Source organism: Tyto alba, unplaced genomic scaffold (assembly GCF_018691265.1).
Source record: "Tyto alba isolate M040663 unplaced genomic scaffold, T.alba_DEE_v4.0 Super-Scaffold_41, whole genome shotgun sequence".
In the NCBI taxonomy this organism is placed as follows: domain Eukaryota; kingdom Metazoa; phylum Chordata; class Aves; order Strigiformes; family Tytonidae; genus Tyto; species Tyto alba.
Genome location: NW_024881317.1, coordinates 19,085,928 through 19,112,950, shown reverse-complemented (window position 1 = coordinate 19,112,950; position 27,023 = coordinate 19,085,928). Strand labels below are relative to the sequence as shown.

General features: G+C 35.5%; 1 protein-coding gene across 5 annotated transcripts in view; it reads left to right on the top strand.

The window, feature by feature from the left end:
* The window catches only part of VPS13C (vacuolar protein sorting 13 homolog C), a 94,640-nt gene that overhangs the window by 14,488 nt on the left and 53,129 nt on the right, over positions 1 to 27,023 (top strand). For 4 of the 5 annotated variants that reach the window (XM_032990204.2, XM_032990203.2, XM_032990205.2 and 1 more), the window contains 28 exons: positions 332 to 412; positions 4,623 to 4,680; positions 5,006 to 5,133; positions 6,023 to 6,129; positions 6,794 to 6,965; positions 7,417 to 7,479; positions 8,648 to 8,774; positions 9,357 to 9,451; positions 11,238 to 11,380; positions 12,723 to 12,915; positions 13,075 to 13,189; positions 13,501 to 13,637; positions 14,351 to 14,477; positions 15,147 to 15,264; positions 15,619 to 15,748; positions 16,152 to 16,230; positions 17,216 to 17,355; positions 17,944 to 18,097; positions 18,540 to 18,616; positions 19,261 to 19,320; positions 19,841 to 20,000; positions 21,326 to 21,442; positions 22,736 to 22,839; positions 23,154 to 23,321; positions 24,162 to 24,466; positions 24,789 to 24,936; positions 25,762 to 25,870; positions 26,314 to 26,447. In XM_032990204.2, the coding sequence (XP_032846095.2) occupies positions 332 to 412; positions 4,623 to 4,680; positions 5,006 to 5,133; positions 6,023 to 6,129; positions 6,794 to 6,965; positions 7,417 to 7,479; positions 8,648 to 8,774; positions 9,357 to 9,451; positions 11,238 to 11,380; positions 12,723 to 12,915; positions 13,075 to 13,189; positions 13,501 to 13,637; positions 14,351 to 14,477; positions 15,147 to 15,264; positions 15,619 to 15,748; positions 16,152 to 16,230; positions 17,216 to 17,355; positions 17,944 to 18,097; positions 18,540 to 18,616; positions 19,261 to 19,320; positions 19,841 to 20,000; positions 21,326 to 21,442; positions 22,736 to 22,839; positions 23,154 to 23,321; positions 24,162 to 24,466; positions 24,789 to 24,936; positions 25,762 to 25,870; positions 26,314 to 26,447 (3,549 nt within the window). The remainder of the gene's footprint in view (positions 1 to 331; positions 413 to 4,622; positions 4,681 to 5,005; positions 5,134 to 6,022; positions 6,130 to 6,793; positions 6,966 to 7,416; positions 7,480 to 8,647; positions 8,775 to 9,356; positions 9,452 to 11,237; positions 11,381 to 12,722; positions 12,916 to 13,074; positions 13,190 to 13,500; positions 13,638 to 14,350; positions 14,478 to 15,146; positions 15,265 to 15,618; positions 15,749 to 16,151; positions 16,231 to 17,215; positions 17,356 to 17,943; positions 18,098 to 18,539; positions 18,617 to 19,260; positions 19,321 to 19,840; positions 20,001 to 21,325; positions 21,443 to 22,735; positions 22,840 to 23,153; positions 23,322 to 24,161; positions 24,467 to 24,788; positions 24,937 to 25,761; positions 25,871 to 26,313; positions 26,448 to 27,023) is intronic. The other variant, XM_042803777.1, reaches the window with a different exon arrangement.

Genomic DNA, 27,023 nt, shown 5'->3' with positions numbered 1-27,023 from the left:
CAGCCCTATGATGAAAGGAGTATGCAAAGATTTAAGAAATGATGTAAGAAGGGTTTAATATTCCTGGCTTCTTTATTAGGCCAAATGTTGGTTTTGTGCACCCTTGCCCCTGCAATCCAGAGCCATATTTAACAGCTGTGCATGAATTTGTGTTCCTGAAGAACTTGCTTTTTAGCAATTCAATTTTCACTTCAGAAATAGTATTACAAGATTAAATACATCTCGGGGGTAATGGTGAATTTGCTGTCTTGCCTACTTTCATTTGTTTTCAAACTAAGTTCACAGAATGGGTTGAATACTGAGGATAGAATCTGTTTTCTTTCTTGTGCAGCTTTTGTGCCTGGACAGCCTCAGTGCTTATTGGAACATACACAGCAAAATGTATTATCATGGCTCCCGTGAACAAATACTGGTAATGTAGAAGAAAATGCATGGAACAGTACTATATGCTGTACTGTATATACTGCACTATATATACTATATATCCTATACTATATACTACTATATGTAGTAGTCAAAACTACACCATACTTATTTCCACACCACTCCTCACACTTATGGTCAACTGTATTCTGATACTAGGGTCATATCCTAATTCATTGTACTATTGATAGCTAATATTTTTTGTGAACTTCATAAGTTATCAACCTGTATAAGTTTTAGAAATGGTCAGAAACTGCATCTGTAAAATCATGTTCTGTTGGCGTATTCATCTCGACTTCATGGTGTTTAGCCAGTGCTGTTTATTAAATATCTGGGCTGTATGAGCTATTATATAGCTACTGTAATGAAAAAGGCAATATTGAGATAGTGAATGAGCATAGATATAAGAGAACTTAATAATATTAGATCTTTTTCAGAACAAGAACATATATCACATGTTTTCCAGATTTCCTAAACTGCATGGCTGAAATTAGCCAATAGAGTGAAGGCAGATAGAAGAACAACGTGTTAAAGCAAAAAGTTTTTTTTGCTTTTTAATAAGCCAAAGCTTAGGTAGGTAGGTATCCATTGTCAGACCTAAACAAAGAAAGAAAGAATTGTGGAGAGGCTGATGTAGTAGTTTAAGATAGCAACCCTTATTAGGGAAAGTAGCTTGAACTAAGTTTTGAAGAGCTTTAGTAGAATAAGTTATATGGATGGATGAATGAGTGTACTATGCTTGACAAACAGAAGAGGGTCACAGCTTTAAATGTGGAATGCACAGTAGAATGGGATAATGAAGGCTTTTGAAAATGAGGATGGATGGACCATAATTAAGGTAGACTGTATAGAAAAGATGATGCTCAAAATACTTCTTTCCAACTTGGTGAAGCTAACTCAGGTGGTGTAGAGAGTAGAGAAATAGGTGATGGTGCTCCAGTGCTGAAGATGAGGGGCAACATGAAGGAAGTGAGGGTAAGTCAAGACAGGATGAGAGGCAGGTATCTTAAAATGGTAATTACAGGGAAAGAGTAAAAGCTTTCTGGATGCTATGTCTATTTTTTTTCTGATTCATTCACATTTTGACTTGCTGTTAGCTAGATGAGTAGTGGAATAATGCAACTGGTAACATTGTAAGTGTGTGAAGTACTTGTTTTGCTTTTATTTAGTTGCTTTGTTATTGTCTAAGCTTTACTTCCTCAGAAGAGGAACTGGGGAGTTTGACACTATGAATAGGGCAGTTATCTAGATACAAATTGTGGCTGAGAGCACACATCATCTTTCTGTGCAACAGCTGAGGACTTCAGAGTTGCAAAAGCACCATTACTGCTAAGAAGTTTATTTCAGATGGCCACTTAATTTATGTTGTTAAAAGAGCTCGTTTTTAGGTAATGAGAAACAGTTAGTTATTCTAGTGAGCTTTTGGGCAGTACGCTACTGAATGTCTCAAGTTTTGAAAGTAAACTTCAGAACTGATTATGGAAACAAGTCCTTTTGCTTGCAATAGTGGACATCTGATTACTGTTAGTTTGTCTGAACATTTTATTTCAGTGTGGAGAAGATGAGATGTGCAGTGTATGCTGTCTGTATGTCAGCATTCTATTTCTGGTGTGAAGAAGTACTCTCTGCAAAAATGGTACACTTTTGACCCATTATGTGTATAAAGGTTATACGTGTGTTCTGTGAATAAATCTTTGTTTATTCTTTCCTTAACAAAATATACACTTAACCTGATGAGCTTGCTACTGGTATGGAAGGTTGAATTGAAACTATCAAGTGTTTAAAACCAGCCAGTCATTTAATGTTCTTTGAATTGTGTGTGTTAATTGGAGTTTGAAACTTAAGTCCTTCTATTTTTGTTCTGGTTCCCATTGTAGGGCACTGTTTATTGTCTCAACATTGGGGTGTAAATTTAATGTATATAGAAGATATTATTAATATGTTGATTTATCTTCCTGTCTACAGTTTCTTGCATTGTTCTTTAAATAGCTAAATTTCCTCAGAGCACTTCCACTTCTGCATTTTTAGTTTAGCAGAAATGGTTACAAATCTTTAATAAGAGCCAAGTTAGTTTAGCTACAGGAGTCTTCAGAATTACCTGTCCATGGGTGTTTTCTCTGTTGTATCTCAATCTAAAGTAAAATGTAAACACAAACCAATACACAATTTGAATTGACAAGAGCAAAATTCTTAGTGCTTCAAATGTGTCATTCCAACATTGTCAGAAAGATCCTTTGTGAATTACTCCTCAACATGCTTGTGAAGAGATAGCTTTGGGGGCTTACCTGACACTGTCTGGCAGCTTAGATCTCAGTCCTTTACAAGGAGACTTCAACTTACTATTGACTGAGCTGCGAGTGAAGATGCTGGTGTGTTTTTGTTGAACATAGGTTTTATGTATCAGGGAGTACCACTTTCTATTCCATCATCAAGCAAGTTTTTTAACAGGTTCTTTCTGAACGAGTTGGGAATTTTGCCCTCCAGGACTGTAGAATGGAGTTGCCTATTTCCAAAGCCTGTGGCATGTCCTGCATGTAGACTCTTCTTTGAGTGTCGAGACAGAGCAATTCCAGTGTAGCAAATAGCATCCAGTATTCTGACGGCCTGTTATCTTGAAGCATGTTGCCACTTGCAGTTTTGCCAGTTCTTGAAATCCTCAGCAATTTTGGTGCTGTATACTAGTATCACTTTGCACACTGGCATCCTCTCTATTATTTGAGTTTTTTGCATCTTTTGACTGTTCCCTGACTTCTGTTAGTTTAAATTTGTCAATTGTGATTAGTTGTCTTTGTCTTGTGCCTAAAATGGGAAGAGAGGGAGAGCAGGAATAAGCTCAGAACACATCTGAGAAGATTTGAAGAAGCACAGGGGAAGAATGAAATTCATCATGGGCATAAGATTACTTGTATAATTATTGTCTCCCACTTGTTAAGTCTTCTCTGCCTCAGAATTTTAAAACCAGTACAGGAGCTGAACAAATAGCAAATAACATGTCTTGTTTAGAAACATTTTCTGTATTAAATACATAAATGCATTTTATATGTAACTTTTAGTGTAGCTTGTTTCCTGGAAAACTAGGCCTTCCATCCAAACAGGCTGTTTTGGTCTTAATTCTAAGCAGCATTATCAGGAAATCAGATTTATTGTAGTAGCTAATTCGTCTATGTTGTAGTAAGAATAAACTGTATAATCTGTAGCAATCTGTTACTTTAGTACAACAGTCCTCTTATTTAAATAACATAAATATATGGCTGGTTGTGGGATTAGCTGTTTTATACTTAATCTCATTGAAATTTAGCTTTGATTAATACAGATCATCAGACAGGAAATAGGTTGAAATACAAATATTTTTAATGAGAAATTCTACCTTTCATAACATGCAAACCAGTTTTTAAATAAGGAAGTGGAAAAAGGATTAGGTTGAAGAAATCTGGAGTCAAAACTATTTTCCTTGTAAAACCAGCTCTCAATCTTGATAGTTTTTGTAAGATATAATGGTAACAAGCACTTCAAGCACTTCATCTGCCTTCATGTATAGCTAATATGTACATCTTCGCAAAAGCAGGCCTCCTGCTCTAACGGGTTGTGTCATTGCAATTCTGAAACTAGTTAAAATGTTTAGGCATGAATATAACATTCTAAATAAATTGCTGAAGAATTATACCATCAGACAGACCTCACTTTGAATTCAGACTTGGTTCTAACACGATATTTCTCAGGCCTTTTGGGCTGTTCTGGTTTTTTCCTGACTTCTTTCTGTCTTTAATTCCTCTTGTGCCTGTAGAATACCAGAAGGCTCAAGTGGCCTCCATGTATGCTAAAAACAAGGAAGGGTAGAATGTGAGTAGATACTCCTGGTACTTTCAAGGAGTTTAAAAACAAATGCTTGACCTTTTATGCTGAACATTTGAGTGTACACATGAGCAATATGTTTCTAAATTAACACACAGAAGTTGTTATAGCAAGATTTAGACAGAAGTTGAATAAAAACTGTAGTAGCCTTCCACTTGATTTGAGAAAATTAAAGTTCTTTTTATTCTGATGTATTTAAACCTTTCACTCTTAAGTGCTTTCCCATTTAGAGGGGGGAGGCCCTTGCAAAATACATGTGAACTTAAGTTGGTCTACTCAAAGCTTAGGGAATTGTAAACAGGTAATCTTATTCAGCAATTGCTAGAAAGTATCATATTCCTTTACAGGATCAGCTGAAAAGAGGAATTCCATGTAGTGGTAACCAGCCTCAAGACTACCAGTATAGTAAGTAAGCTAGGAATGAGTGAATATAAACTGTTTTGAGCGTGTTAGCATACAGCAGCCTGACCTGATCATGCAGGCATGCCCATACTAACTATTTTACAAAAACCAAAACATAATAGAACATATTAGAGCTTGTACACTTTTAAACTGCTGCTGGGCTATCTTAATTTTTGATAAGAATTGCATTCTGATTCTGTGGGTGTTAAGCACACATATTATCAGTACAAAGTGGTTGATATATCAGGCAGTGGAAATAAGTACTTTAAGATTGCTTCCCATACCTTAATTGTAAACATAAAATTAACCTCAATTTTTTATCTGTAAGTTTTTAGACCAGTATCAGCCTCAGCAAGACTGTATATCAACCCATATGCAGAATTAGAACTAAAAACTCCCAAGCTTGATTGTAATGTAGAAGTACAGAGAATTGTCATCGAATTCACTAAGCCACAGGTAAGTTGGCTTGTTATCCTTTATCACCTATTTGAGAGTTTGTGATGAAGTGTAGGATTTTTTTTTTGTTGGAAAACATTCTTCTTTGGGACTTTTCTGCTGATACGCAAGTAGACTGTCTAAACTGTTTAGCAGTAACTGGGAAAAGCATAGGATCATTTTTCCCTTTGTGTAACAGTCACTTCCTGGTGCTAGATGCTGACACTGACCCTGTTATCTGTGGACTCTCTGGGGACCATCTGATCGGTGTTCAGCCCTTCCAGTACCATTCATTTCATGGAGAGAATGGAATCATTCTTATGAATAGCCCTTATCTTAGAAGACTATAAGCCAATGTTATAACTGCAGAGATGTCAACATGCAAGCAAGTTTGTGAATGAATGGAGTGCACTGGCTTTGGCAACAAAGCCTGCTGAAGTATCAAGGAACTCCTTCAGATAGCTCCCCAGCAGCCTCAGTGTTTTATTTGGTGATACTTTACAGTTAACTTGCTAGGTAGGTTTTTCGCTTTTACTGATGTCAGAGCGTAATCTGAGTGCAGAACAGTATTAATAAGGTTAACTAATGCAAAGGCAGTTCTAAAACTGGAGAAACTGTATTGACAAATAACGAGAATATGGTTGGTTTGAGAAAGCCGGAGACTTTGTGCTGAGCAGGCTAACAGAAATACAAATTGGTTTTGTTTTTCAAGGAAACCACGAGTTCATACGGTGATGTCCTTTGAGAGCAATGGATATAGTTGGTCTACTTTCATAAACTAATGAAAATGCATGGCCTTAAATTTCTGTGTAGTTTGGGGAGTACTGAAGATCATAATATACATGTACTTTAAGCACTGCGTGCAACAAAATCTGAAACTTGGCTAAGCAACTTGTTTTTCTGTGTTTAGTACCTCAGCATGATAGACCTTCTGGAGTCCATAGATTACATGGTTCGCAATGCACCATACAGAAGATTTAGGCCAAATGTATCCCTCCATAAAAATGCTAGACAATGGTAAGCTGAGTGTTTATGCATTCTCTGGGAGATGCTGGAGTCCTCTTCATTCTCCTTTGTGGTTAAATGTTATTTTAAAACTAGTTTACATATATCATTATAACTTTCACAGAGCTTTGCTTAGACAAGGCAAAAAGGCTTGCAGAAGAGAACAAGTGAAAGAACCAAGTGATGAAAATCTGACTTGCAAAGCTAGCCCGGTCCCCAAAATCTGTGAAAAAATGCTGGTGTTCTCTTTAGAGCTTAGAATATAATTTTAGAAAGACTAAAGAAAAAAAAATAGCAAATGTATTACAAAGGAAACATGTATGCCAACTGTAATATTTGAACTTCTGAGCTCATACACATTTTTGTGGATTTTTTCCTAAGTGCTAACTGATGCTGACTATCAAAGTGCTTACGTGTACTTAAGGCTGTTACAACATACATTTGCAAACATGCAAAAGTTAATAGAGAATGAAGGTTTATAGTTCTTCGGGCATTAAATATAAGCTCTTGGTCCATTTTTCAAAAGTGATGTTGAAACATTTAGAATTTTTACAAAGTTACTCAAATGGCAAGCAGTAAACAAAGTGTTTGCATATTGATTAACTGCCTCTGCAACTGTTAAGTTGTAATGCGCAAATTAAGTGGGATGTTGCTCACAAGTGTGGAATTATTGTAGGTGGAAATATGCAGGTAACAGTGTTCTTGAAGTTCACATCAAAAGACATACTCGAATGTGGTCATGGAATAACATAAAACAACATAGGCAGCTTCTGAAGAGTTACAAAAATACGTACAAGAACAAGCTGACACAGAGTAAAGTGTCAGAAGAAACACAGAGGCAAATTCAGGTATGTTTTTTTCTCTTTGGAGAAAGTATGTTTTGGTCCCTCTATTAAATAATTCTTTCAAATATATGTGACAGCAATCTAGGTCGGTGGATTTACAAGAGCACAAGAGTTCTGTGGAAATACCATTTTTAATCTGAAGTTCAGTGTAATATGTTGTAGAAAAAAGTAAAAAACTAGTAATGTTCCACTTAAACCCTTTTTGGTTGCAGATTAATGAACTTGGATGTGTTTAATGAAGTGCAAGATGAATCTATTTAAAAAAAAAAAAATGGGCTGCCTAACATCAGGTTTCATCTTCTCATGAGCTTCTGGGCGGGCATACCCTTGGAGGAAGGGAGCCGGTCTAGAAAGAAATTGGAGTATAAATATGAAGGATCTGATAGAGAATTTGTATTGGTGAGCCTTTCTTGAACGTGTTTGAGGCAAATGATTTCATCATACATTTTTACAGGATCTGGAAAGAAAGCTTGATGTCTTCAATATAGTCTTAGCAAGACAACAAGCACAAGTTGAGGTAAGAAATAGTTTTTGTTCAGTAATATTGCAACACTTCACATAGGATGGTTTTGTCATGATAGTATCTGAAAAAAATTTGTGCTGATGTGTATGATAGGATAGGGAGGTGGGAAGAGAAGTTTCCTATCCTTCTAGGACAAGAGTTAACCAGTTTTCAAACTGGAAACCAGTTCCCAAAACCTACCAGTGTGTGTGCAGTGTTACTTCCACCTGCTTTGTACCATTCAGGCAATTGTCTAAGGATGATGATTTATGATTATTTTCTTCCTTTGACTTCTGTTATTTCAAGACTGCTTCTGCGGCTGTTCAATCAGACATGTACAGCTGTTCCCATTCTACTTACACCTTTAGATACTCTCTTTTAAGTGAACAGCCAATCTAATTAAAAGACAATTCTGGGAGAATTGTTAAAAGGTAGATGAAGTCTCTAGCTGCATTTTATTTTGGAAATCATTTGTGACACTTAACAAGGAGTTGCATGTTATAACATTATGAAAAGTGTTGTAGCTGTAGTTAAGATCAAAACCACCTAGCACACAGAGGGCAAGCTCAGAATAGTTGTCTTGAGAAGCATGCCTACTGGTAGCTGTTTTCCTCATCTGAAAATTAACTTTTGTAGTTGCATCATATAATTACTTTTCATGCCAATGTAGCTTCAGTGTTTGTCTTTCTTTCATGAAGATGAAAAAATAATAATGATGTTTCTTATTTTTGAGATATATGTTGTCAGGCCTTGATTTTTAAAATGCAAAGTGAAAGCCTTAAAATTCAAAGTTTTAAATACGTATAACGGTAAGGGATCAGTCTTCAGGTTTGTTACTACTAGATTTAAGGAATGTAATTGCTTCTTGTGTCCTCTTAAATACTGTCCTTTCATGTGGTCCCTGCCTTTTTGTAGTCTAAATGCTAGTGAAAAGTGTAGAAACAGGCTGTTCACAGTAAAAGTAGCACACGCTTGTTTCCACACACACATGCACACGACCCCCACCCCTGATCCTCTTTTTGCTTCTGTCTGGAGAGTCAGAGTGTTCTTAATCCCTTGCAGTGTGGTGTTGCTGTCCATCAGTTAAATGTGTGTTCAAAACACATATATACTTGCATTATTTATAGAGAAACAAAATATATAGTAATTTTATTAATCATATATTTTAATGTCTGGTTTGTAGACAGTAAGATCAGGACAAAAACTACTGAAGAAGAAAACCACTGAAAAAAGTGGAGGATGGTTTGGTGGTTTCTGGGGTAAAAGAGAATCTAGAAAGAAGGAAGATGAAGAATCATCTGTTCCTGAAAGTAGGTGTAGACCATAATGCACTAACTTCTACAGAGACTGTAATATACTTTTTGTATACATCAAGAAGGAAGTTATAGTATGCTTTCCTTCTTACTATGCAGAAGGAGAGAGTATATCATAAAGAGTGCAATGCAGTATCAATCCATTCTATAGCGTTACAGTTAATGATTACTGAGCTGGCAAACAAGACATACTTCTGAAATGGCCATAAGCATTGCAAACCTTGATAAGGAGAAGAGTATGGAGCTTATAGCTGAAATGTAATAGGTGATGATTGGAATGTTATATTGTGGTGATTTGCTGTCTGGAGCAGCGATTTGTTGTAATATTACTCCTCAAAGCTATTTTCATCAGTGTGAATTACGAGCGCTCTTGTGATATACATAACACTGATTTCTGTGCTACATGGGTAATGCCATAAACAAAGACTGGTTCCGAGTAAATTATTTTACAATATGGAACTTCATGCAACATGAAGAATCAGTGAAATGTGTCAGCAGAACTGAAGGACAGTAGAAAACAAATAGGAGAATTAATGCTTATTACTAACGTGCAAATTTTTGTGGGGTTTTGATTTTTAGCTATTGATGAACTCATGACACCGGAAGAGAAAGCTAAGCTTTTTACTGCTATTGGATATAGTGACAGCTCCCATCACCTTTCCTTACCAAAGCAGGTAAGCAACTTCTTATGGGGATGGTTTAAAGAAACAAAACACAAACCAAAAAGCAAAAAATACGCAAACAAATACAAAACCTTTCTGCTGCACGTTAGCCTTAAGATAAGCAGTTAGAATATGTGTCAGTGCAAGTCATATCTATGTTGAATATACAAAGAAGATTAAAAAAAAAATTCATAAAAAAACAAAGACTGGATAATGTTTTCTTTGCTGTTCTGCCTTGAGCACAAGCCTAATCTGGAGTGATTTAGGAGTAACAGATACCTATCTGCAACTTGGAAGAGAATAAAAAAAATCTAACTGCAAATGAAAAAAGATTCCACGTTAGCTTTTTCATTGCATCTATTTCTTGCTACCTGTTGTGATGAAAACTAAATTAGTCTATATGGTCTTCTTGTTTGTTTTTTGGTGTTTTTTTAATTCCAAAGTCAGTTTGATTTTGATGGTTGAATAGTTGTGATTATTTCCTGTTTAACCCAACATTTATAACTTTCATGGATGGTTTTGTTAGAAGGATCGTGCTGTGTTTCTATTAAAATATTTATCCTAGTGCTTAATATTAGGAGATTTCAGTTGTAGTACTTCTTGTCTACTGCACAAAGGAAAGCATAAAATGAAAACCACATTTTTGTGACAGATATTTTTTGTCTTGTTAAGCAAAAGAATAAAAGATAAAACTTTACAGGTATAGTATTCTTGAGAGGGCTTATAGAAAGAAAGCTAGAAAGTAGACAACTAAGAAAATGTGAAATGGTAAGATTTCTCTTCGTATGCTTATTTTCTGTGAGCTCTGTTATGTTGTTGGTTTAAATCTTAACATGGCTGGTGGTGCTGCTTTAAGTTGCTCATCATTTACAGAAGCACTTTTTACATTAAGACTCTTTTCTTCAAGGAGGATGTTGTCACTTCTCCCAGCAGGCCTCCCCACTCCACAACCCAACATTCCAACTTCCCAACCTTGTATATTTTTGTTAAATTTAATTATGATAAGCTTACATGTGCCTCACACAGGGAAGTTTAGAATTGTTTCAGTGGCAACATGGAGGTCTTTGCACTATTGCATGAGCTTATATTCCTTTTAAATTGAAAGGAGCAGAGCAGGAGAAAGCATCTCTTATCAACAAAGAAGAGACACAACCCAAACATTGCCCAGTAATGGTGCTTTTTTTTTTTCTTGCCTTTTTTTTTCAAGCTTTCCTTGCTTACCTGTGTAACTTAAATTTTCAATTTGGACAAATAAGTGTAAAGGTGTTTTCATCGCTTTCAGTACCCTGAAGAAACATGCAGGCTTCAAATTCAGATAGGAATTCATACCATCATAAAAGAGTACATGTGTCAGGAAGCCAAAACTCTGTCTTGACCAGGCTGAAACATGACATTAGGAGTAAGAACAACAAAGGCATATATGCAGTGCATTCCAAAATGTAGTTACTTGATGGGATCATGGTGATTTTGCTTGTTGATCTTGCCAGCTCTCTACTCGGCATAGTTTAGTTATGCTTGCTTTCACAGTTTTAAAAAACTTCTGAGACCTGAAAAGAGATACAGACTGTATCTGCTCTGCATTTGTTGAAACACCCTGTTTTATGTTAAAGAAATGCCTGATAGTTCAAAGAAAGTAAAGACTCTATACTTAGCTTCTTACATAGGGATATATTTCTTACCTTAGTTGACTGGAATAGCTCCAAATATCACATTTCATTAGATTTCTTGAAATTAGAACCTCTGAAAAACTACTCATGTCAAGGTGACTAATTTAAATTTTTTCTGTCCTTCTCACTAGTATGTTGCCCATGTTGTGACACTGAAGCTGTTAAGCACTTCTTTTACAATTAAAGAAGACAAGAATGTGGCAGAAACTCTTAAAGTACAGATAATTGATCTGAGTACCAAAATATCACAGCGTCCAGGAGCACAAGCCATTAAGTAATTGGATTGGTATTTTCTTCTTGTGGAAACATTTTCTTCCCTTTCCCTCCTCCCCTGACTTCTAAAATCTTTTATTGGGTAGTGCATTATGTTGTATAGTGACTTTTAAATTTATGGGCATTTGGCAGTTGCATTCTGTTGCAGAGTTATGGTCACATAATTTGGTGAATAACAGTGTGGAATGAAGAAAGGAATACTATTTGTTAGTCTTCATAAACAATAATAAGCTCTTTCTTGAATCCAGATGTTCACGTGCTGAATTTCACGTGCTGAATATTACTTTTGGGAAGCGATACCTAGGCAGTGTGAAATGGTCTGCTTAACACACTTCAGCCAAGATACTGAATGTGGTGCTTACTTCCAACAGAAATGAAAAACAACATCTGTGTGTTGTGGGTAGGATATTAAACAACATGTAGGAAATTGAATTCTCCCTGTGTTTTAAGAGAGGGCACACCGGAAATACTGAACACAAATTACTGTAGTTTATGCATAAGATGACCAGCTCAGCTGTTGATTCTTGAAATATTTTTGCTAAAAAACATTTTGGGGAATATTAAAAGGGCAGCCTGAATGCTGCAAAAAAATAAAAAGAGCTTTGAGAATACTTTATATAAATGCATGCCATATAACTTAGTTGGCAAGACTGAAACAGTAGAACATATACTTGTGTTGATTATAACTTTCTGGAAAAATGTAATTAGGTTATCTCAGTGGAGCCAGGCTTGTGACACTGGTTATGACCACACTGTGTTGCCTCCCAAAGTCAGGGATTCCACTGGTGGAGACCCAGGACCTGAAAATCAGTTCCATACCCAATAGGTACTTCTAAGGATGAATGAAGTTTGTGTGATTTGGTGGTGTTCACATGGCTTTCTTTGAGAGGCATTTTTCTACTGACTCCATTTAACACTACCGTCAGGGAAGCTGTCACTAAAGAATACCCATTTACACCAACACAAGTCTGTAATTGATTTTGAAATCAATACATAATAGTTAACACTCCTACTCTTTTTCATCTGTAGCATAAATATTCTGCCTCTCTTTTGTCTTGCAACTGATTCTCTTAATAAACATGAGTTGAAAGTTATATTCAGTCTACCTTGCAGATAACAAAAGATAAAAAGAAAATATCATCCTTGTGTTGCTGTCAACAAGTTGTCTCCTGTATATTTTTACAATTTATTAATGTAACAATTTCTTAACCGTGTGCCATGTTAGTCCTGTGAAGTTAGTCATGTTTGGCTTTATCATAGACTTTCTCATCTTGCTTGTTTTTCCTAGATGGAACTGTGTTCTGTATTCTAATTAAGTATATTTAACTATTCATCTTTTTTAGGGTTGAAGCAAAGCTTGAAAACTGGTACGTTACAGGCCTGAGACAAGAAAACACTGTGCCATCTCTTGTGGCTTCCATAGGGGATAGCAGGTCTTCTCTACTTCAGATAGAGTTTAATGTTAACCCAGAGGATAGTACTGCTGACCAGAGTCTTACTATCGAATCCCAGCCTGTGGAAATAAAATATGATGCAGTGAGTAGTAACCAAAACTTTTACCTTTTACCTATTTTTTGTAATTATCCTTTCTCTGTTGTTATTCTCTTTGCTCTGTCAAGATCTATTTTGGAGATTTTACTGAGTCACTTCTGTGTATATTGATAATTCTTGTATGGTTTTTTTTTTAAAAAAAAGAGAACAATAAATGCAATGGTAGAGTTCTTTCAGACAAGTAAGGGAATGGATCTTGAAAGATTAACATCAGCCACATTAATGAAGCTGGAGGAAATCAAGGAAAGAACTGCTACAGGTAAGATAATAACAAATCTCACCTGAAGTGAACCCCTGAATGTCTTAAAAAGTTTTAGTATGGTTTTCTAAACACTTTGCTTATATTTTGATTGCTGGCCAAATAGTGGGATTGTTTTTTTCCTTGAGTTTTTGACTGGGACATGTTTTGTGGGAGGAAGCATTGAGTTTAGTGAGAAATGTTACAAAAATAAGTCTCTATTCAAGATGTGCTGTCTTTCAAATAGATAGCATCTCTTTTATGTTGATTAGCACAAATGTTTCACTTGCGAATAGCATTTCAGTTTAAATGTCCTTTCCTTTGTATTTAAGGATTAGTTCATATTATTGAAATGCGGAAAGTCCTTGACTTGAAGATTAATCTGAAACCTTCCTACCTTGTGGTTCCACAGACGGGTTTCTACAATGAAAAATCAGATTTGCTGATTTTGGACTTTGGTACATTTCAGGTATATAAATGATCTCTCTTATAAGCTCAGAGGAAGAAAATATGCTTTTCTCTTAACATAGCTGTCATCTGAAACTATCTTATTTTCATAAGGCAAAGATGATTATCTGTGTGAATGTGTTTTAACTTACTGTATTTCTTACCACATAAATTTACATAAGCAATTTGATCAGTGTTCAGATCTGTTAAGTTGTCTTTGACATACTTGTACTAGTTAATCTCCCCACGAAACATTTTCATTTCATAATCATAATAGCTTATCATTTAATACCTTTAATTTCTTCAGCAAAACACATGAACCTTTGTTGCCTTTTTCTGTAAAATGATAGCTTTTTTTCAATGAAAGAATAAAATTTTTCTCTCGGAGTTTGGAAGTTGATTCCCTTGTTCCTATAAATTTGAAGGATTACAATCATTTAACTCGATTTTAGCTGACTGATTAAATATTTATTTTAGTTGTACTTCATCAGTGAACTTGTAACTCAATAAGAAAAATTCTTTTTGCATAATTTGAATTAAGTGGATTGATGGAAGTAACAAAAAGGAAGCCTACTTATTCTTGTTAAGTGAAGTGTGAAATGAATTAAGATCTCCTCTCTCTAAGAGTCCAAATGTCAATCATAAACTCCTGTGAATCATCATCTTCATCTTCACTAGAACTAATAGCATGTGCATGTTTTAGACTTAACTCTATCTTGTCCTTTGTGTGTTTAGCTGAACAGCATAAATCAAGGCAGTAGTCAAGCTTCGACTTTTTCATCTTTAGAGGAGATTATGGACAAAGCTTATGACAAGTTTGATGTGGAAATAAAAAATGTGCAACTTCTTTTTGGAAGAACAGGTAACAAAGCAACATAGTTGCTGTTTACTCAAAAGATTGATGAAGGCTATCCAACTATAGCGAATAAATATGTTTCTTAAAGAAAAAAGGCAGACTAAAACTACTAGTTAACTAAAATATAGGTATATATTATAATACACATGTCCAATACGAAACTGTGAAAAAAATTGTTAGTTTCTCTTTGAAGAGCTGCTTGCTTTTTGTTTGGACTTGTGTATCACCTCTTTACTTTGATGTCAGCAAGCAATGTAAATGCACAGAACTGGTATGTTTTCCATCATATGCAGGAAACTACAGCTAAAATTTGCCTTAATACTTGGTTTGGATTTCAGTTTGTGCAGTCAACAGAATGCTAGGTTACTGGTTTTATTTATCTATCCATGTATCTATCGATTTTTTTAATTATTATTATTTTTAGTGTTTTCTGTTAAATATATCTTTTAGTGTAGAAGTGGGCTTAACACTGATAAGTCAATGTATTGTTAAGAGCTATTGAAAATGGATTCAAAAGCTCTTAAAATACTTTACCCAAATTGTTCTAGGTTTGTCTAGTTTGTGAGTGGGTTCTTTATCCTTTCCTAGTGATGCCACTTGGTTACTTTAATCATACCTTATTTGAAGCAATTAGCAAGCGATGTTGTTTCATCTAAATTTACTGAACATTTGCAGGTGAAGACTGGAAGAAGGCTCGTTTTCAACATCCATCAACTTTGCACATATTACAGCCTATGGATATTCATGTACAGTTGGCAAAATCAATGGTGGAAAGGGATACCAGGATGGCAAAGTAATATATTAATATTGAAAGGACTTGTTTTTAATCACTGTGTACTTACAGAAAATAAAACTGTGCTTTCCGCAAAGGTTCAGTTAAGCTAATACCTTCAAATTATAAAGTGTAAGAAATAGAAATAGCTTACTATGTTTTACAAAACTTTTTTTGACCAGTAGTTCCCTGGTTACGAACTGTGCAGTTTAAGATAAGTCCAAGACCTGTTTTTAATACAATATCACTAGTTTTACTAGTGTGATTTTACTTTACTGAGACCTTTGTATATGAATATAGGTGTTGTTAAGATTTAAATCCAGAATTGGTATGTACTTTTTTTCTTGAAGTTTAATGAAATTTTTTTAAAAAAAGGTTTAAAGTGTCAGGAGAACTTCCTTTGGTGCATGTCAGACTCTCTGACCAGAAAATCAAGGCCATTTTTGATCTGATTGATAGCATTCCATTGCCTCAGAAGTCATCTGTGTTGATTCCAAGCACAAAGGTAAGCTGAAAATAACTCAGAAAATTAAAATAATAATAATAATAATAAAAAAGACATCACTAGTTTGATTATTTTACGTGTGAATTCCTGCTAATGCCTGTGGTCTTTTTCACTTGAAGTAAGAGATCTGTTGCCAAGCTGAGTTAGGCAAAGTGCCTTCATTATGACTTACCATCAGAACATGCTGGGCTCATTGAAACAAAGCGAGGTTAGCCTTTGCCATTGTCCTGCTGGATTCAGGATACATATTGGCAAAACTGACCTTTTTAAGTAATACGAGGGAGGCCAGGTGAAGTATGCATCATCACAGAAAATTTGACTGAGCATATCAAGTTATACAAACTTTAAAATAGTGATCTTTTTCTTTCTTGTTTTGTTTTGTTTGATTTTTCCCTTTCTGTAGGTACCGGCTATTCCCACAATTCCTGTTGTTAGTAAAGGGTTACTTAATGCACCCCAGTTGTTAGCAGAAATAGTGTCAGGTAAGAAGCTACAGATATGCCTTTGTAAATGTAGAAGGCCATAACTTATGGAATAGCTAACATTTTCAGGCTGCTATTAATCTTAAAACATTGTTATAAGAACAGTAGAGATAAGTATGAGTAATGATCTCTAACTGCAGGTGCATAAGAAGATTCGATTAAGATGCTGATGGTACCTCAGAATAATGAACTTGCTTTTTTTAAAAAGCAAAAAAAAACTTTTTTGGAGATTAATTAATAATATGCATAAACAACCTCTTCAAAAGTGAGCTATTAATAACAGCTGTATTAGGATGTCATTAGTAAACCAACTTCATTACTCAGATGTCACGAGACATCATTTTTGCAGAGAATATTGAGGAATGTGTTATTTCAGAATTTACTGAAATCCAAAACCAGATTTAGCCAAATACTAATCTGCTGCTGCCACTTCAGGACGTATACTTTGGGGTGGGCACATGAGGAAAGTGAGTAACATGTCTAAAGAATGCATACACTTGCATTAAGCATGTGGCAGAAGCAGACTGTTACAAACATCATGTGTGCTGTCCTGAGAGTTGTGCATTAGCAAGGCTCTCCTTTTTCAGAAAATGCAGAACTAGAATAACAAATGGCAATTACTATATTGACACTGTGGATTTTGAGATTTTACTTCCATGGCTGTTCTAGAGAAGAATTTTCCTATAGTTGAACCTGGGAAACTTGTTTTCTCGAGCTTGCTTTATAACTGTTTTTTCTTATATGTGTTCTTGAATCTCTATTATACAGCTAAATTCTAGTGCTTTCCTTAATAAGGCTTTAATTTTCTTCACTTGTCATCCAATGGGTAAGAAAGCATTATAGATCTAAAAAGTATGCTTTGTCAGATTAGGTTTAAACTACTCATACAGTTTAAAAAACAACTGGAATGGGAAAGAGGGGGTGGGATATTTACCCCTGTTTCTGGAAGAAGTTTACTAAGGAGGAAGTTACTTCTCTTCTGTAGACTCTGAAGAAGAATATGTGGATGTTGAGGAAAGTTCTGAACCAACTGGCAGGTCACTAATTAAAGGAGAAGAAATAGGAAATAAAGAGCCTGCTAAGGAGGAACTGACAGATCTTCAGTTAAAGTTTGAAATTAAAGAGGTATGTCTAAATATATTTTTACCTCCTACATAAAGAATATTAAAAAAAAAAAATAGTCCAATATTCTATCTCTAGTGTTCTCTGTGTTTAGTGGATGCATAAACATAGCTACCAAATGAAAAAATACATGTATATACATACGTATTTCTATGTATGCTGTTTATAGATGGTATGCATCTTAGTTATTTTTTTCTATGTCATATGTATATATGTAAAACATATATATATACTTCCTCTACGTGTATGTATTAAAAAAATCAGAAAAAGGCCCCTTATTGGAGTATTTTTGGTAGAAAAAAATAGTACCATGTCATAATTTGAGGGTGTGAGGTTGAAATTTGCACTGGATGAACAAAGTACCCAGGCAGGTCACTTACAAAGAGCAAATCCCCAAATATTTCTATGATATTTGTATCTCTCACCATCAAACAATCACTTCTTTTTTTTTACTTTAACTCCATAATAAAAAGAACACTTCTAGTAAAGCAGGAAGGGAATTAATTATGCACTTTTTTTCACTGTTGATTTGAATGCTGAGAATACTACATGCGAAAAGATGGTATAACTGTGTATTTCTTGCTCATCCAGGTTTTAGTAGAACTCACAAGGCAAAAGAAAATTGAGGAAACGGTACTTGTTTTTGATGTAATGCATCTTGGGACAGAAGCTACTGTCAGAACCTATAATTTAGCAGCTGTATCTTATTTAAAGAAAATAAGCTTGGATTACTATGAAACTGGAGGTAATAAGCAATGGAAGAGAAGTATACTACTCTGTGTGTGTGTATATATACATACAGCAGTTAGTCCGAAACTGTGTCTCTCCTGTCTTGTGCTCATGGAAATCCAAATTTTGTTCTAGTTTTCCAGTTACAATACTTAGTATGCAAATGTCCATTGGCAGTACTTGACCCATGGGTACAGCTGATATGATCTGGACTCCCACCATAATTAGATAAATTAGAAAAACAAATAACTTAGTGCTCAGGATTTGGATGGAGAAGGGGTACAGACTTGCCATTTTGGACTTCACAAAGACAAACCAGTGACTCATATTTGGTGGTGCAATGTATTTTAACGAATAGTATTACAAGTTAGTTCTTGTCTTTGAGGCACAAAATCTTTGGTTCTCCGAAAAAATTGAAATTACCCTAATTCTCGTTTATTTCATGTGGTATGTTTCAGGTAAAAAAACACCTATTCATCTAATTAATTCCTCAGATAAACCTGGCTTAGATCTTCTGAAGGTGGAATATATCAAGGTATACATAAAACTTTTAAAATTTTGTTGTGGTTTGAGCCTGGTCAGCAGCTAAACACCACGCAGCCGCTCACCCACCCTCCCCCCACTTGGGAATGGGGAGGGAATGGGAGGGGCAAAGGGAGACCTGCGGGTTGAGATAAAAACAGTTTAATAACAGTAATGGAATAATATGGTGACAGTATAAACGTGTTATGTACAAGACAGTTGCTCACCACCCGCCGACCAACACCCGCCTGCTCCCGGCCGGCGATCCCAAACACAAAGGCACCACAGCCGCACTCCCAGAAGTGGCAGCCCCTCCCGGCCCACTCCTGCCTTTATATAGTGAGCATAACGTCACGTGACATGGAACATCGGCCAATCCGGGCCCAGCTGTGCTCCCCCCGCCCCCGCACACAGGCAAGGGCACGCGGAGCTGGAGAGCCCCTGGGGTCTCAGGGTGCTGCAGCACTCCTCCAGCTACCAAAACGAACAGGAACTCTATTCTAGCCCGAACCAAGACAAACATTTATTAAAGCATTTTTATAATATATAAAATTCTGAAACCTATTCTTCAGAGCTAGTGGATTGTTTTGTATCTTCTGAAGAGCACAGTGACTGGTTGGAATTAATATTAACCTTCATGCAAATCATTATTTTCAGGCTGACAGAAATGGGCCACACTTTCAGACAAATTTTGACAACACCGAACAGGTGATTCAGGTGAGTGCTAGCAGATCTTACTGCTTATTTTCTTTTGGTTTGCATGCTTAGGAGGAAGGAATCAATAAGGGGTTTTTGGCTTTTCCTTTTCGGTACTTCTGTTTGTTTGACACAGCATATAGCTTGAGAAGACTGAATCCTTGTTTAGGTTAGACTACCTTACTCCAGGTGTATCTCTCTTAGTCATCTGATTAAGTTCTCCACCTGTTCACTGAGGTTTTCCACAATGAGTTTTTCACTCATGCTTCTAAATTATTTTTGTATCACTTCGGTTTTGTACTGAGGAGGTTATAGGTTAAGTTACAGCTGTTGGGTGGTTGTTAGGTTTTCTTATTTTCTAATCTTACTGCTTTTCTGCCTTACAGAAAGCTTTTTTCGTTTATGATCTCTTGCTGGTAATGCATACAGCTTTTCTGTTTCTAAGAAACTGTTATATTCCATTGGGTGCTTTTTCACCTCAGTCCAACTCTTTCACTTGTAAGTTATTTTTTTGTCATATGAAGTCTCATGTTTTCAACAGGTAGCGTTTTCATCATTGAACCTTCTACTGCATACAGAGGCTCTTATGTCTGCTGTTAGTTTTCTAACAGCTGTAAGTCCATCAGGCAGTGGAAGTAGTGGAGACACACCAACTAAAGATGAAAAGCAAGAAGGTGACACTAGATTGAAGAAAGGTACAGGTGAGTGTGTCAAAATGATAGTTCCGAAAGGATGTGTTGCATGCTGGCAAAATGATCAAATCCAAAGAAACCTGATTAACTTTGTAGTGTGGGGTGAAGGTCAAAGCTCATGTGACTGTGGCTCACCAGTCTGGAGGTCTGAATTCAAAAAAACAGTAAATGACACTGTGATTGTAAATGGCGTCTTCAGGTGAGCTTTCTATTCTTGTGTTTATTGCTATTTCACAAATAGACTTGAATATGAGAAAATGAGATATCTTTGAGCTTAACGTATTCAAGTGCATGATCTTACAGTTCATAGTAAAATAAAGGAGATAAATAGCACTTTGATTATGCTATGTTACTGATCTAGACAAATATACTTTCAAAGAAGTAAGAGGCCTTTGCTAGCTCAATGAAAATCTTGCTATTTTTGTAGCACTGAAACAAAAAATGAATTTATATCAAAATAGGCTCAGAGGAGAGCAGCTGCACTGCCTTTAATTCTAAGTGCAAAACTCAAGCATCAGGTGAGCTGGCAATGAGGTGTCTAGTGAAGAATGTTCAGCATCACTTATAATTCTAAATGGCCTGGCTTTGAATCTGCAGGCTCAAAAAGAAGTTGCTCTATGTACAGTTCAACAAAGCCCATAGATGTTTGAGCTCTTGGAATAACACTTTGCTGCTCTTGGTTAGTGAAGGTGCAGAACACAGTGAGGTTTGATGGCTTCTGGTCTTCCTCCATAGATAGTTTTTGACATTTGTGTGTGGTTTCATCTTATTCTCCCAAGATTTAACACTGCTCTTGTAAAAATTGGGTGTGGGCTGCCTGAAATAAGCTTCCAAGGTTTTCCATTTCTTATAAGCTTGAAATTTAAGAGAAAGCTTCCTACATTAGGATCTTAGAATAGGAAATATTAGGTAACCTGAAAAAAAAAAAACTACTGTGAACCTATTGAGTTATTAACTTAATGTTAAAAATAATTATACTGTGCAATTTATTTCCTCCCAACCCAGCAATTAACCCTTAATTGTAAAAATGTAAATTTGTTCCAATAGTGAGTCTTCACTAGATGGGAGTAATCTTAGACGTAGAATTACAGGCAAGTGCTGACATGTTTTATTCTTTATCAATAGAATTGCCTTCAGAGGAAGGCTTGTTCCTCTAACAATGGGTGTTACAGGCAATCATGATCGTGGTGATTAAAAAAACTTTGGGAGACAAAACTAAGTCATCTGAATGCCAAAAAGACCCTAGAACAAAACAACCCTCAAATACTATCAGGAATTTAAGTGAAAATGTGATTTATATATACCTTGAAAATCTCCCTCTCTCTCATTTCTAGTGGCTAGACCTTCCAAGGATAATAATATCTTTGACTTCAAGCTTTTTGCCAAGCTGGATGCCTTCTGTTTAAATATTTGCGATGAAAAAAAGAACATTGCAGAGATCAAGATACAAGGTATTACATTATGTGTTAGTAATAACTGATCTGATAGTTTAGATTCAAAGCAACTACTGATAATTGGACTAAAAGATATTCAAGGTATAAATTTTCAGCATCTGACTTTTTTTTTTTTCTTACTTGTTATCTGTATAAATATGGCTTGTTGTATTGTTCTCAAAGTCAATCTTTCAGTCTGTCATAATGTTTTGGCCTCCAGCTAGAAAAGAATTATATTATTCTTCAGGTAATTATGTTTGTGTTTTGAAGGAGATTGATTATGGGTGGCTTTTCATGTTGTACTAAGCTTTGCATATTTTTCTGCTATACCTGAATTTAGGATTAAAAAATCCTTAAAACTGTTTTCTTTGGTTTTGAACTCTTTGTGTGTGTTTGGGTTTATCTTAGTTTAGTTTTCTTGATTCATTTTTACCCCTCATAAGAGCTATGAATAGTTCTTTGAAAGTGGAGGGGGAAGTTTCACTTCCAAGTTTGGCTATAGCTGCCATCTGAATAGCTGCCAAAACCTTCTTTTGGCATGAATATTTGAGAAGGTATGATATACAAGTAATACAGTTCATAAAAAGTGTCTTGTACGCAGGTGTTGTATTCAAATACAATACAGAAACATATTTTTTGTTAGAAAATGCCAGTAAACTATCTCAGTAGCTTGTTTATTAACATATGGATTATTGTTTGAATATTTTTCTATTAATAGTAGCTCATTTCTTTGCTGAGATGATTGATATTAAGACATTATATGTATTAGAAATTTTTCTACTTTGTTTTGTTCAAAGCTGTAGTATGGTCGCATTCTCAAAGCTTAATGACAGACAGCATGGTGTATGGACTTGGATTTGAACTCTAGACAATATGCTTATTTTCTGTGTCTGACTGATAAAATGCAAAAAATCTCTATTTCCAGAACTTAAAATACTACTTTTATTTTGGAGAAGTTACGGTATTTGGGCAATTACTTCTATTTATTCTGAGATGGATACAGGGGAGACTAAAATGCCTTGAATTGAATAGAGCTCTTTCATTTACAGTCCCTTCAGCAAGGGATGTGCTAACTGACTTATTTTGTTTGGAAACAGAGGAGAGAATCAAGTGTGGTTAGGTATTTTTTTTTTGGTGGGTTTTTAAAAATCTTTGGCAAATTTGGCAAACTATTAACAAATAATTGTTTGTTGCAATATATAATTTCTGTAAGTTTTCTCACCTCCCTTGCTGGTGTTGGGTGTCCCCACCCTGAAAATGCATATTATTTCTGTTATTCAATATTACTGTTTTTCTCTTTATATTTTACAGGTCTTGACTCATCTCTTCTCCTTCAGCCAAGTCACACTGTGTTTTTTGCCCGACTTAAAGACATAGTTGTCACAGATGTTGATTCAAGGACCCTTCATAAAAAAGTACTCAACTACAAGATTTTAAGTTTTACTTAATTCTTGGTTAGTTTTGTGTGTAGAAAAGTGAAATGTAATACATGTTTCACTCTTTTAAAAATTTGATTTGTTCTGAATACCTCTTTTCAAATAAGATACCTGGTAAAGCATAGTTTTCATATTAGAAGAATGAATGTCCAAAAAGATTTCTAAACAAACAAACAAACAAAAAAATCTAACTTGTACATCTGATAGGCTGATGATATATTTAGTTCTTTTCTGTGTTAAGTACATTTTTAGAAGCTGCTGATGGCTGGTAGGTACTGTTTCTCTCTTTCTAGGCTGTGTCTATAGTAGGTGATGAAGTGTTCAGTTTCAATCTGACATTAGATCCATATGCTACTGAGGGAGAAGCCTACACTGACATGTCAAAAGTGGATGGTGCCGTATCTTTGAAAGTAGGCTGTATTCAAATAGTATACCTTCACAAATTTCTCATGTCTCTTCTGGTAAGTCTTTTTGTCCTTTGTATGTTTGTGCTGCATTCTAAAATTGGCCTTCCTTGTTGGTGACCTCAGTGCAAGTGGTAACTTAAGTTTCTAAAAGAGAAAGGATACGCTTAATTTTTTGTGTTTACTGTTAAAAAGCTTTAAGCATTAACTGGCTTTAATTTCAAAAAACTAACATAGTGCAAGTGGGTCACTTGCAACCCTCTGCTTTCTAAATAGAGAAAAGCTTGGTGCTATTAAGGTGGGCTTTTTTCGTTTGGTTTGTGGGTTTTGTTTTTTGTTTTTTTGTTTTTTTGTTTTTTTTTTTCTGCTGCCCTATTCACCCTGGCAAAAACCTGAGTTTATTGCAAACATAGTCAAGCTAACATTAGGGGTGAAACTTTCTGCAAGGTTAGATGCTATGAGGACTGCAAATTAATCACTGTAAATATTTGTACCTTCGTCAAGTATCCTAAATGTTGCCTTTTTCAATAAAACCTTAGTGGGCTTTCTGTTATCAGTATTGGCTTTAATACGAATTAGTATGCACTGGGAGCAAAGAGGGGCTCTAAAATTCATGTGTCCTCAAAAGCTAATGAGGTAAAGTCTTACAGGTAATGAAGGAAGAAAAAGTAGAGATGGGTTTAAAATGAGCGGACTGTACTGGTTAGTATGTTTTTGCCCCTCTATTAGAAGTCATGACAGAAGGCACTCAGTTGTCTTTCCCCAGGGAAAACTTAACACAGTAGGCAGCATAATTGGTGGTTGATGTTGGTTGTGGTTGATGTAAAATGAGAGAGTAGTTTAGGTTAAAAAACTGTTGACAGACATTTCTTCTTTCTCTTCAACCACTTATTCTAGACCTTCTTGAACAACTTTCAGACAGCTAAGGAAACACTCAGTGCTGCTACAGTCCAAGCTGCAGAAAAGGCTGCTACCAGTGTAAAAGACTTGGCTCAAAGGAGTTTTCGACTTGCCATGGACATTCACTTGAAAGCACCAGTTATAGTCATTCCTCAGTCCTCAGTCTCCTCCAATGCTATAGTAATGGATCTTGGCTTGATTAAGGTTCAGAACCAGTTTAGCCTGGTGTCTCCAGAAGGCACTTCGCTACCTCCAATCATTGACAAAATGGATGTGCAGCTGACAAGGCTGCAACTGTCTAGGTAAAGTGTGCTTGACTAACTAATGCCTTAGCTAATTGGTAGTATTAATAGTCTATAGGTTATTAATCTACTTTCTTAGAAAACATGGTTGCTGAGAGTATCAAATATTTGATGTTAAATTACTAACCTATTACCTTAAGGGCAAATAAATCAGTCATAAAATAAGATACTTCTTTTCTTAGGAAGCTGTTTAAGCCTAAAGAGATCTACATTTGAGATTTTAAGATGTTACTTTGAAGATGTAATACATGACTTAACTTTTAATTTTCCCACCATGTGTTTTGTTTTTTTTTTTTTTTTTTTTTTCCCCCTTTGTTTTAAGGACCACTATGGAGACAGGTTTGTCGCATTCAGACATTCAGATACTTCACCCTATTAATTTAAGCCTGTCTGTGAAGCGAAATCTATCTGCATCTTGGTTTCACAAATTACCAGTATTGGAGATCACAGGGTATCTGGATACAATGAATGTAAGTCTTGTGAAAAGAAAGTGGTGGGAAGTTCATGATTATACTTAATACAAGACTGACTTTTATGTTATTTCTGGACACAAAGATGCTACAAGCTGCAAATTTTTAGTAGTGGTGAAGTGAGTTTCAGATATGTCAACAGGACAACAGGGTTTAACCTACCTGTGTGAACGTGGAGGTTTGTGAGTGTCACATAAAACTCACGAATTGCTGTGTACATTTATTAAATTGAGGGAAAGAAGAGAGCCAACTGAAAGGGATGTCAAGCAGTCTTGTTTATTCCCTGCCATAAGGCAGGACAAACTTAAATGTTTTTGTGACCAGTTCTCTGAGCGAGTCTTTTTTTTCAATGCCTTTCTTTTTTTAAATGGATTCTTCTTGAGATGAATTTAAATTTATGCAAATATTTGCCCTAGTGAGTTCAGCTGTATAACTTCCTATCTTTCTTGAATATCAAGATAGTTGGTTTTTGTGGCAATTTACATACTGTCAAAGAAAATACCAGGTACGTCTTGGGTGAAACTGGAATTAAAATATCACCGAGAAGCATATCATTTATAAGAAAGGATTAAAAGCATAGATAAGCTAAATAAAGGCTGTAATATATTGACACAACTATACAAGTCATAACCTTCTTTAATCTGCTAATCCTTTAACAATAGGCAGTTAAAAGAATTCTATTGTGTTACATAAGGGATGACGGTGCTGACAAAATACCTGTAAATAAGCACTCTTCTTGCCAGGAAATGTTCTGCTTTGCTAGCTAGTGATAAGTTTAAAGAACAGTGTGGTTTTTCCTGAGAACTGTGATCTGCAATTTTGTAGGTCGTGTTAAGTCAAGAGGATTTGAATGTCTTTCTGAAAGTGTTGACAGAAAACCTTGGTGAAGCAGAAGAAAAGCGAACTCATGCAAAATCCGTACTGCAAAAGGAAGGTCAGAAGTAGAATTTGTTTGTCATGCATATTAAGTGTGTTAGCTTTCAGGAAAGAGAAAAAGCATTTATTATTGGGAAAGCAAGCTTAGATCTGAGAGTACGATGTGTAAGTGATAAACTCTTTAATTTTGCAAGGATAAGGTTCGTGCTTTAATACTTCAAACAAGTGGAAACATTACAAGACAAAATTTGGTAATTGTGTTAGCTAAATTGTCACAGAACTAGCAAGGCATTGAGATGTCAGAGTTGTCTTGTGGCCAGAACGTGTTTCTGTTTCCTTCGCCTGCTCTGAAGTTCAAGGCTTTGCTTGTGGAAGTGTCGCTAGCTTTTTTTATTGTAGGTGAATGTAGGCCATCTAAATGAATAAAAAAACTGGATGTGTTTCTTGAACTAAAGAAATGGTGGCAGTTTTGAAAGTTAACTAATTTATTAAATGCTTCAGGTAAAAACAAAGAAATGGAGAAATCAGTTTTGACACAGGATAAGAGTGTTCCAGAAGGAGTGCTGTCTGAAAAGAAGAAAAGAACATTAAATGATGAAGTAATCAATATGCTACTTAATTTTGAAATCAAAGAGGTATGTATCCAGTACTCAAGTCTGTTTCTTAGAAGCAGTGGGCTAAAAAATCCATTTTAACTGTTTAGAGAAGATGGTACATACCAACAAAAAGAAAGCAAACATAAAACCCCCAGAACCCAGGTTCTTTAACTGTTTTCTTTTGTCTGCATTACCTGAGATTGTATTTTTAGAATAGTTAACATGTACAGTACACCTAACAGGGAAAACCAGAGTTCTTGTAGATGTTCCGCACTCACCTAGCCTTAATCATTCATAATGCTGCATATGATTCTCTTAGTAACAAACCAGCTGAAATAGTTAAGCTAGAACTAGTACTTTTCCCTTAGAGATACTAAGTCTGAAGGTTGGGATGTAGGTGAAGTACTGAGAAAATGCACAAGCAGTCAATTAACCAAGATACCTATGTGTAAGAAATCATCTAAGCATGTTTTTTCTTTGAATATGTCTCTGATACTTAAATGTGAAGAGCTCAGCAAAGTCTTTCATTTTTTTCAAGTCAGACCAAATGATATAGGTATGCAGGTTACTTTAAGTAACTGTGGCCTTTGCTGGTTTGTTTCTTTGGGGGTACTT